General features: G+C 56.5%; 1 protein-coding gene across 6 annotated transcripts; it reads right to left on the bottom strand.

The window, feature by feature from the left end:
* Positions 1-902: 902 nt before the first annotated feature.
* PLPP2 (phospholipid phosphatase 2) lies at positions 903-10,417 on the bottom strand. 6 transcript variants are annotated; one of them, XM_047848361.1, is made up of 6 exons: positions 9,534-10,417; positions 6,550-6,701; positions 6,023-6,348; positions 2,138-2,195; positions 1,736-1,912; positions 903-1,591 (listed from the first exon to the last, which is right to left on the bottom strand). In XM_047848361.1, exons 1-6 carry the CDS (start codon positions 9,583-9,585, stop codon positions 1,442-1,444), a joined length of 915 nt encoding a protein of 304 aa, XP_047704317.1. In that variant the 5' UTR covers positions 9,586-10,417; the 3' UTR covers positions 903-1,441. The 6 variants fall into 6 exon arrangements, with proteins under 6 accessions (XP_047704317.1, XP_047704318.1, XP_047704320.1 ...); XM_047848362.1 differs by having other exon boundaries at positions 6,023-6,336; positions 9,534-10,416; XM_047848364.1 differs by having other exon boundaries at positions 6,023-6,213; positions 9,534-10,411.
* Between the last annotated feature and the right edge of the window lie 452 nt (positions 10,418-10,869).

The raw sequence follows: 10,869 nt of genomic DNA, 5'->3' as shown, positions 1-10,869 counted from the left end.
CCAGGAACACAGTATGTGGGCAGACTCGGAGCCCCAGGAACCCCAGGTATGTCGGTTAAAGGGGGGGACGTCCGAGATGGGAAGATTTAAGGGCAGGGTCCCAGTCAGTTGGAGGGGATCACCAAGCAGAAAGGGGGATAAGGAGCCCAGTGCCAGGCCCATGCCCCATGTGTGACCTTTCCGGCTCCACCATAGGAGGCCTGGGGTACAGCTCTGCAGATTCCGGCCCCTCTGACTATACCTTAGCCATATGTGAATTTCTTCCCAGGAGTTTCCGTTTGGGGACCTCTACTGGGGGAGCAGGATGGGGGAGGGGTGCTTTCAGGAGAGGCCTCCCTATTGTGAGGGGAGAGCCATGAAGACACCTTTCTCCACTGACTCGGCACTTGGTCCTAGCCCTCCGCCTGGGCCCAGACACCTGCAGGAGCCTCGTGCTGCTGCACCCGACCCCTGACCCAAGCGCCGTGCCGTGGGGAAAGTGCACCGGGCAGCTGGTGCATTCTCCAGCTTTCCCCTTGCTGATAGGACCAGAGGAAGCCAGTAAAGGCCTGGCTGTTACTTTCATTTGTCTTCTTGACTAGATGGATTCATAGACAATTCTTTCAGTTTCTGGACCCAATTTCAACGTCCAGGAAGTGCCCCTCCTCAAAAAAAAAAAAAACCACAAAGCAATTCTTGGACACCACTGGGGTATCCAAGAACTCAGTTCTGACACCTTCTACCTCAAGACAGCATCAGGTTCTACAGGTTAAGGACTCGGTCCCACCCCCCACTTCAGATGCCAGTCACAAGCCCCAGGCTGTTACCTGTGCTTCTAACCCACTGCCTAGACCGGAAGGTCCCAATGACCTCCTCCTTAGGGTCTCTATTTGCTGGAGTGGCTCACAGAAATCAGGGAACACTTAGGTTTACCAGTTTATTAAAGGGTGTGATAATTATGAATCGACAGCCAGATGAAGAGATACACAGGGTGAGGCCAGGGAAAGAGTGTACCACTCTCCCCGCATCTCCAAAGGGCAACATTGCCACCAGCCACTTTGACTCCTGAGCTCAGCTGAGCCCGAAGCAAGGAAGTGTCTCCCCCTCTGCTGTACGAACAGTGCTCAGAATGGCCATAAGGAATAGAGGCTATCATCAGTTGTCGAGCAAACACTCTATTTTACTCAAAGTCCACATATACATTACACTTTACAAAAACAGCATCTAGCTGGGTCTCTTGGTCCCCCTCTAATCCAACAAAAGGGAGAAAAGAGGACAAAGTCCCTCTTTTAAACGCTGGGGCTGCCCTGTGCACCCCCAGACCCCTGGTCCAGTGCACAGCAGGCAGGGTTAGTGGAACGCCCACCAGCGGCCAGCACAGGGCACCCGGAGCCCTCACCACCAGGCTAGCGGAGGTCCCTGCCAGGACCATGAACACGCAGATGCACAGAAGGACCCCGCCTCAAGAGGAGGAGACCGGGTACCCATAGTGGTTGCGGTCAGCTTCACCCAGGGTCAGCGTCAGTGACAGGCTGGGCTTCCGTCCCAGCTCCTCCTCCTCCAGGCAGCGCTGTGGGGGCCGGGACTTAAAGAAATCCGAGACGTAGCGAACCTAGGAGACAAGACAAGGGCTGATGGGGGCAGGGGAACGGGAAGGTCGTGGGGGGCGAGGGATGGGCTCTGAGGGGGAAGAGTGGAGTAGGGAGGGCAAGAGGATCCCCCCACCCAGGGTGGGTCTCCTGACCCAGGAGCTCACCGTGAGGCCGGCCACCAGTGCCCCCTGCAGGAGGCCAACAAGGACATCACTCCAGTGGTGCTTGTGGTCAGACACTCGGGTGTAGCCGACGTAGAGAGCAAAGGCCAGCAGGAAAAACTGCACTGTGGGCCGCAGAAGCCGCGCCCACTTCCAGCAAAGCCGTGCCTGCACGTAGAGCTGGGGGCCGGAGGGCAGCCATCAGCCCAGGAGCCCGCTGGGCTCACCCCACACCCAGGGCGCAGACGGGAGTGGAGGCCAGGAACACAAAGCCAGCAGGCCGGGAGCCTCCAGTTTCTAAGAACAAACCAGTCACCTCGACCCATCACCACCTCCCCTTCCCCCTTTTGCAGAAGGAGAAACTGAGGCCCAGTCCCACAAGCCAATCCTGGGAAACAGACTTACCGCCAAGAACATCATGCAGTACATCCCAAAGGAGGAGTGTCCAGAATAGAAAGACAGTCTAAGAAAGGAGAGCACAGGTGTCAGGAGGGGCTGCACAGGGAACAGAGCCCAGGGCCCAGGCTCAGAGACCGGGAAGCTCACTGACATCTCTGCCTTCGAAGTCCCCGGGCCCCTGGCCCCCAGCCCCCTGTGTATCCCACAGTCTGGGGCCCAGCATAGGGAGGGTTTTATGGGGAAACGTGGCCCCTTTTCATTTCCCTGACCACACAAAGCAAAGTCTCCAACTGGGGCTCACAGTCTTTAACAAGGATACCGTAGGCCACAAACTCAGAACCAGGGCAGACAAACAGATAACACCACAGTTTGGGGATCATTTCCCATCTGTGGTTCTTGATGCAGGAATTAAGCTCAAGGTTTAGCAAAAAGGACACCAGTGGACAAGAGAATGGCAGATTAAGGAACTCCAAAGGTCCAGCCCTCCATAAACATAATGGAATCACACTGGCAGTGGCCACCACCAGGACTAGCAAAACAGACCTCTTTGCACGGATTTGTGATTGTCTGGACCCATCTGGTGGATCTGCAGAGCTACGCCACTCTCCTGTGGCCGACGCAGCTACCTGGGGGATTGCTCTGAAGCCTTTACAGCAAATGTCGGTCACTGCTGCCCAGGGCAATGCATGGCAGCCGAGGCACAGGGACCCACCAGGACGCTCAGGAAAGGAGCCCTTGGCTCTCACCTCTGGCTGACCTTCAGGTGCTGCGCAAACAGGAAGCCTGCCTGAGCTCGGAAGGCAGGCCCCGACACAGCACACACAGCCCATCGGCAAACTCAGAGAGAGGTCTTTCTCCCAGTGCCAGATGTTTAAGGAAATCTCTGTCCAAGTACTAGCTGATCGTGCAGCTAACAGAAAGAACTTCATGGCCACACAGGACAAAGAATACAGAATTTACAAAATTAGTTCAAAAGGTCGCTAACCAACCGACCGACAACTGCAACAAAGAGCAACAATGATCGCTGGGTGGGAGAGCACAAGATATTTCCAGAGTTGCTACATGACAACATTAAAGATGCCCAGTTCTCAACCAAATAGTCACAAAGCATACAGGGGGAAAAGTGTGGCCAATACACAGGGTGAAAAGAAATCTGTTAACAGAAGCTGTCCCCAGGATGCCCAGGTGCTAGACTTACTGGACAAAGACTTTTCTCTGGCCATTTAAAATCTGTTCAAAGAGGGAAACAATGTCTCACTAAACAGAGAATATCAGCAAAGAGACAGAAGTTACCCAAAGGAACCAAACAGAAATTCTGGAGCTGAAAACAGTAAGTAGTATCTGAAATGAAAAATCACTAGCAGGTCTGAATGGGCAGAAAGAACCGTGAGCATGGACACAGGTCAACTGAGACAATTCAACTGGAGGGGCACAGAGTAAGAAGGGAGAAAAAGAGGTAGGCACCAGGGATGCCCACACACACGGGGGAGCCCAAAGAGGGGAGGAGAGACAGACAGGGGCAGAAAGAGTATTTGAAGACATAATGGCTGAACACTGCCCAAGCCGGATCAAAGACACGAATCTACACATCTAAGAAGCTTGAGAACTCGAACGGGAGAAGCTCAGAGACACAGCGTAATCAAACTGCCAAGGACAGTCAAGCAAGAACCGTGCACACGGCAAGAGAAGAGGCCGCTGTGGTACGAGGGTCCTTAGTACGACTAGCAGCCAGTTTCTTGTCAGAAGCCATGGAAGCCATGGAGGCAGTGGAGGCCAGGCACCCCATGGAGGCAGTGGGGTGATACTTTCAAAATAACCAAGAATTCTAGGTCTGGCAAAATCACCTCCTAAAAATGAAGGAGAAATTCGGACATTCCCAGATAAACACAAACTGAGAGAATTCATTACTCAAACACCCGCCCTATAAGAAATTCCAAAAGGGAGTCTTTCCAGGAGAGATGAAGGGTGCTAGACAGTTAGCTCAGGCTCACACAAAGATCTGAGATACACGAGTCAAGGTAGTTACACAATACGACCATCAGTATTCACGTACTTGAGCTCGTAATTCCTGATTTTTTTCTAACAATTTTATGGGATGCCTGCGTGGTTCACTTGGTTAAGCATCTGACTTTGGTTCAGGTCATGATCTCGCAGTGTGTGAGTTCAAGCCCAGTGCTGGGCTCCATGTTGACAGCTGAGAGCCCGGAACCTGCTTCAGAGTCTGTGTCTCCCTCAGTCTCTACCCCTCCTGCCACTTGTGTGCTCTCTCTCTTTCTCTCAAAAATAAATAAATTGGGGCGCCTGGGTGGCTCAGTCGGTTAAGCGTCCGACTTCGGCTCAGGTCATGATATCACGGCTCGTGAGTTTGAGCCCCACATCGGGCTCTGTGCTGACAGCTCAGAGCCTGGAGCCTGTTTCAGATTCTGTGTCTCCCTCTCTCTCTGACCCTCTCTTGTTCATGCTCTGTCTCTCTCTGTCTCAAAAAAATCAGTAAACGTTAAAAAAAAATTCTTTTTGAATAAACAAATAAAAATTAAAAAAAATAATTTTTTAACTGCACATACAGATGGGTGTTAGCTAGATTTATTGTGGTGATCATTTCAAGGTAAATACAAATGTTGAACCATGTTGCGCACCTAAAACAAACATCGCATCATATTAATTATGTCAATTATGCCTCATTTTTCAAAAACCTGAGTAAAACAGTAACTATAAATCTGAGTTGATGAACACACAATGTATAAAATATAATTTGTGAAAATAATCTCATAAGGGGGGCAGAGCTATATAGCCACAAACTTTCTGCACAATCAGTAACTAACGTAAAAGAAGGCAGTAATGAAGAAATTCTAAAGCCAGGAAAAAAGAATATGTGGAAAGCAAATAACAAAACACCAGAAGCTCTTTCCTATGGGGGATTACATTAAATATAAATGTATTAACCTCTCCAATTAAAAGGCGGAGGTTGCAAAACAAACTTACAAAGTGACATAACTTTGCATATGCCGTATACCTTCAGACGCACAAACAGGCTGAAAGTACAAACGTGGGAAAAGCATTCCATTCAGACAGCAACCAAAAGACAGCCAGAGTGGCCACGCTGCTATGGGACAAAACAGACGATGAAAAGAAAAGAAAAAAACCGTTCACAGAGACAAAGGACGTTACACAGTGATCAAGGCACACGTGTCAAGAACACATCACAATCACAAAGAAAACGCACAGAACAAGAACCCCGAAAGAAGTGAGGCAGAAACGCACACACCTCACATGTGAGCACAGACACGGGAGAGGCCAGACAAAAGGCTGCACGGTGTGTGACTCCACGTGCGTGAAGCGTCAGAAGAGGCACACCCACCCACAGGAAGGGGGTTCGTGAGTGCCGGGGGCCTCGTAACTAATAGACACAGAGCTTCTTTCTTGGGATGATAAACATATTCTGGAATACGAGAGTGGGGATGGCGGCACGACACTGTGAATGTACTAAGAATCAATGAATTGTACGTATTGAAATAGTTAAATTCGTGATTTTTAGGGATGTGAATTTTATTTCAAAATTTTAAACAGGAAAATAGATGCCAATTAATTGAGAAGTTTATCAGAGAATGTGAGAGCACAGAGCAGAAGCCGGACAGCGGGGCCTGAGGTCTGGGGGGCTGTTCCTCTCAGGACCCCGCATCCCGGCCCCACCTCACATCCCCACACCTCCCCAACCCAGGCCCACGGGCCCCACCCGGCCTCACCCCACCTTACCCTCCAGGAAGCTCACCCTTCCACATCCAGCGCCTGGGGGTCCTGCTCTAGCCCCGACTCCTCCCCCAGGGGTGGGGACAGCCGTGGCTTAGGGTCCCCAGCATCGCCCCGAGTGAAGGCGGCCGATCCAGCACCCACCTGGACTCGGTGACGTTGGCGGGGCTTCCCCTGCACACCTTCTCCACCTGCACGTACACGGAGCAGTTGACGCGGCTCCAGTCAGGGTCACACACCGCCAGGAAGTTGGGCCGCAGTCGGCCGATCATGTACTTGGCCAGGTCGGTGAGCGACTGACTCACCGCAGCCCCAAACAGGAACGTCCCCAACACCTTGTAGACGGCCGCCACATAGTTGTTGAAGTCGGAGCGGGAATAGAGGCGGTCTGTGTATACCAGGTAGGCCTCCCCGGCAGAGACCTGCACAGGGAGCCGCTGAGGGCACTCATGGCTGGGCTGGGGAGGCAACTGTGAGGGTCTCCACCAAGCCCTGGCTCGCTGGGCCTCGGACTCCCCACAGAAAGGGCTTCGGGGTGCCTGGCCTCCCTGAGTCTGCTGGGATTCTGGGAACTCCAAAGGGGGGGCCCCCTTCCCCACATACCATTCAGGGCAAAACTTGGCCCCACCCCCAGCACCCAACCTACCACCCTCCAACCTCTCCTGCCTTACGAGGATGATGGTGGCTGTGATGGTGACCCCAGCCATGAGCCCGTGGGTGATGGTGTCTGGACGGTAGGGGTACCGGATGGAGTCATCTCCACAGTAGAACCCTCGCTTATATGGTGCGTTCACAAGCGTCAGGATGGCAAAAGGCAGAGAGGCTGGGGGCAGGGGAGAGAAGCCAGTGGCCACACGGTTCTCCCCATGCTGTGTGGTCCCACCAGCCAAGCCCAGGGGCCACAGATGCCAGCCTTTGTCGGGCACTTGGCCACCTGCCTCGGCCTTCCCGCCCTGGTTTCCTCACCTCCGCGTCAACCTGACAGCGAGAAGGAGCTTTCCCCATGGCGAATGGGAGTCTGCTCCCTCATTAAAACCCCCTCATGGTTCCCCATCGTCCTCAGATAAACACCAAAATCCTCCCCGGGCCCATTGTACAGCCCCCACCCCACCTCCCCCCTCACTCACTCCCATCCAGCCTCCTTTCTCCTCCCTGAGCAAACTCCATAAGCATGCAACCGAGCTCCGTCCCCGAGCTACCTTCCCATGCAACCAAGCTAACCCTAACCCTAACCCTGAGCTCCGTCCACCCTTCCTGACTGCCCACACTGGCGCCCCTTTCACAGAACACAATTTCTGTTCTCCACGTCTCTGGGCCTGTATGCACTTCTGCAACATAGTGTGATACTTGATTGTCAGCCCCACCCAAAGGGCTTGACGGACACCTGAGGGGGGCCCACCATGTGCAAGGCTGTCCCCGGAGCCTGCCCAGGGCTTGGCCTAGGCAGGTGTTTTAATAAGCATCTTTTAAAAGAAGAGAGGCCCTCCCTGCCCCTCACTGTAAGGCAGGCCAGAGAGACCAGGAACGCACCACAGAAAGGGCCAGAGCTGAGACACCTGCATTCCTGCCTTTAACCCTGAGCCGGCCAAGGGCCTCGACGCCTCAGTCCAAAGACATATTCAGGAGCCACAAGTTCTGGCAGAATAATGAAAGGCATTGCTGTAGTACTGGGGTCCCAGGACCCCGCTGAGCCAAGGGTGACAAACGAAGGCAGGGTGCCCTTTGCCCCCCAGCAGGGCAGGTGACAAGTGTAAAAGGGTGTGACTCTTCTTTGGCATGAATACCGCAGGAGGCAGGGCCAACTCCTCCTCCTAAGACACCGAATTTAGTGCTGAGTCAAGGGAAACACAGAGGTCTGCCCATGGAGCCGAGTGTTAGGGATAAAGAATCATGGGTCAACGTGACTGGAATCGGGGAGGCCACACAGAAAAGAAGGTGGATCAAGGGAGCTGAGGAAGTTCAGGGCAGATCTGGGGAAGAGCTCCAGGCGGAGGGAAAGGCAGTCCCAGAGAACAGCAAAGGACCCTGCCTGCACGGCTGGAACACTGGGACTGGAGGGTATTGTAAGAACGGGAATCTCGCTGTGAGTGAGGTGGGAGACAGCAGAGAGCTTGGAGCAAAGGAGCAGAGCATGCGTTCAACGGGTTCCCTCAGGCTGCTGTGAGGTAGGGCAAGGGTAGTGGCAGAGAAGCCAGGCAGGAGACCCCCAAAGTTGGGGGGGAGCGGGGAGGCGGGGCTAGAATATGCTGAGCCACCAAGTCAAGCCCCATCCCCGCAACCCAACCACGGCAGGGGCTGGCGCAAGGGGCCTCAGGCCACAAGGTTAGCCTCCGCCTCCTGTCCCCCAGCCCCAGCCCCAGCCCCTTCCACTGGAGGCTCACCACCCTCAGCTGGAAGCAGAGCTGTGGATTCAGGAAGCAGAGCTCAAAGCACTGAACTGGGGGGCCTTTCCCTGCCTGGGAAACTCTGGTTCACACCCTCATGGCAGACACTTCCAGAACCTCCCTGCCTTTACATCATCCCTGCCCCCCATTTTTTCATCAGGGTCCTTGTCACCCAATGAAACCCAACTTCTTATATCGTGAAGCTTCAAGAATGGTAGCGGGGTCTGCCTGGGCCTCGAGCGCCTGGCACAAAGAAGCGACACTTGCCTGCAGCAGGTGCCTGAACCTCTCTGGGCTGAAACAGCACCTCCCTTAGACTGTTCCGTGGAAAAGACTTAATTATTTGCATGTCACTTAGCGCCTGGGATACATAAGTGCCACACGGATGTTTAAATGTAAATAACAGGTGCTCAATAAATGATGGCTAGGGCTAGCGGATGGCTAGTCCCCCCTGTGGACCTCTTCCCGTTACCACCTGGCCCACTCCAAAGAGCTTAGGGTTAGGGAGAGGGTTGGGGCTGGCGCGCGATCCTTCAGGGCATTACCCCTCCGCCCTTCAGCGACCTCCGTCCCGGCGGAGGTGCAGGAACCCCACAAGGAGGGGGTGGGGGGTGCGACTTAGGCCCGAGGGGGCCCCTCCCCGCGCCGGGGGGGGGGGGGGGGTAGAATTCCGGGGCCATTGTCCGCACCGCCCCGGAGCAAACACTCAGCCTTTGTTCCCGGGGCCCTGGGGGAGGGGCGGGGAGGGGGGCGGCCTCGGGCCACCCCCTCCCCCAGCCTGGCCCTCAAACCCGCCCGACAGGTTTGGTCTGCGCCGCCGGAGGCGACGGGTCCACCCGTAGCCCGGGGCCCAGCCTTTCTCTCCACCTGTGCACCCCCTCCCCACACACCCCGCCTGGGAAGGGGGTTCGAATCCCACCGAGCGGCTGAATGTGCCCCTGGGGAACGCCGATCCCGGGAGTGGGGGTGGAGGTCCTCCCGGCGGTGCCCCGCCCCCGGCCGCGCCCCCGGCCGCCCAGAACCTGGACCGCCGCCCGCGTGAGTCACCGCCCCGGCCGGGGGACGCAAACCCTCCGCGACTCGGGACGGCCGAGGGGGTGGGGGGGGCACGCAGAACGATGTGGGCGCCGAGGTCACCCCAGAGCTCCCCCGCCTGCGGCCCCCACCCCACCCCACCCCACCCCCGCTACAAACCAGCCCTCGGGGCGCCTGGGCGCGCACCGCCGGGGAAGGGGTCCGCCCCGCCACGCGCGGGGCCCCGCGGCTCTTACCGACCAGCACGCACAGCACGTCGAGCAGCACGAAGACCCACCTCCGTTCCATGCCGCCCCCGCCCCGGGCCGCGCCCGCGCCCCCCGACGCCGGTCCCAGCGCGTCCCGTCGCGCCCCGACCTGGCAGCGGGGTCACATGGGCGCCGAGCTGGGCCCAGCAGGGGCGGGGCGGGGCGGGGCGTGCAGGGGAGGGCAGCGGAGGGCAGGGGAGCGGCGGGAGGGCGGGGCGGGGCGGGGGCAGAGTCCGGCCGCGGCGGGCAGGGAGGGGCCGGCTGGAGAGTTCCTGCGCGTGGGGGCGGGAGACCCCAGCCCGGGTCTGGAGGGCGGGGAGGGGTCGTCCGCGCCCTGGCCGGGAGGCTGAGGGACCGAGGCCCAGAGTCACCCTCCGACTGGGCCGGCTGAGTCGGGGAAGGGCCGGGTGGCGAGAAGGAAGGAAGGAACCAGCGAACCAGCGAGGGAGGGAGGGAGCGGGCGAGGGGCCAGGCCCCTCTCTGAGCATCGGTTTCACTGGGGGGGCGGCGCTCGCGCTGCGCACATCTTAGTACGTCTGAGTCAGGAAGTGCCTAAAAAGTATGAAAACCGATGGGGTGTCATGGCTTAATCGCGGGGTTTTTTTTCTCTCCTCCTAATGCTGGAAGCCCTGGCATTCCGGTGATGCGTGGCGTTTCAGGTCAGGCCCCTCAGCACCCACTGTGGAGGCTGTTGGCGCTGTCCCCACTTTACAGAGGAGGAAACGGAGGTGGCAGGAGGTAGACGTAGGAACTCGCTCACAAGCTGGTTAGGTTCTGTGCCCCGTGCCCCCACTAGGTCCCAGGGAGCCCTGAGCTGGGAGGCGCCCAGGAGTCAAGAGCATCTAAGCTAGGGAAACTGAGGTCCAAGGGGCCATCACTAGATCCTTTGGGCTGAAACCATCTGAGAAGCCTTGGTGAGAGCCCTGCTTTGACATGGCAGGAAACATGACACAAACACGAGGTTCTGTCACTCAGGGTCACACAGTGTAAAGGGGGAGGTGGGGGAGAGTCGAACCCAGGGGGCCTGGCCCCAGGGTCTGCTCCCTTGACTTCTCAAACACATTCACCCTCCAAGCCCCTCCAACAACCCTAAAACAGGATGTTTCCCAACTCTTTAAAAAAAAATTTTAACATTTATGCATTTTTGAGAGACAGAGCATTAGCGAGGGAGTCTCAACCCTTTTTAGAGATGAAGGGAGCCAGACCCAAAGAAAGACAGGGAGCCCCTGATCCAAAGGCGGCTGGGGCTTAAACTCAGAGTCCCACTGACCCTGCTCCCTGGGAGGGTGACCAGGCACAGGCACTTACAGGGTGCGGGGGACCC

The sequence above is a fragment of the Prionailurus viverrinus genome, unplaced genomic scaffold (genome assembly GCF_022837055.1).
Source record: "Prionailurus viverrinus isolate Anna unplaced genomic scaffold, UM_Priviv_1.0 scaffold_60, whole genome shotgun sequence".
NCBI classification, from domain to species: Eukaryota; Metazoa; Chordata; class Mammalia; order Carnivora; family Felidae; genus Prionailurus; species Prionailurus viverrinus.
This window is presented reverse-complemented; position numbering and strand designations above follow the sequence as displayed.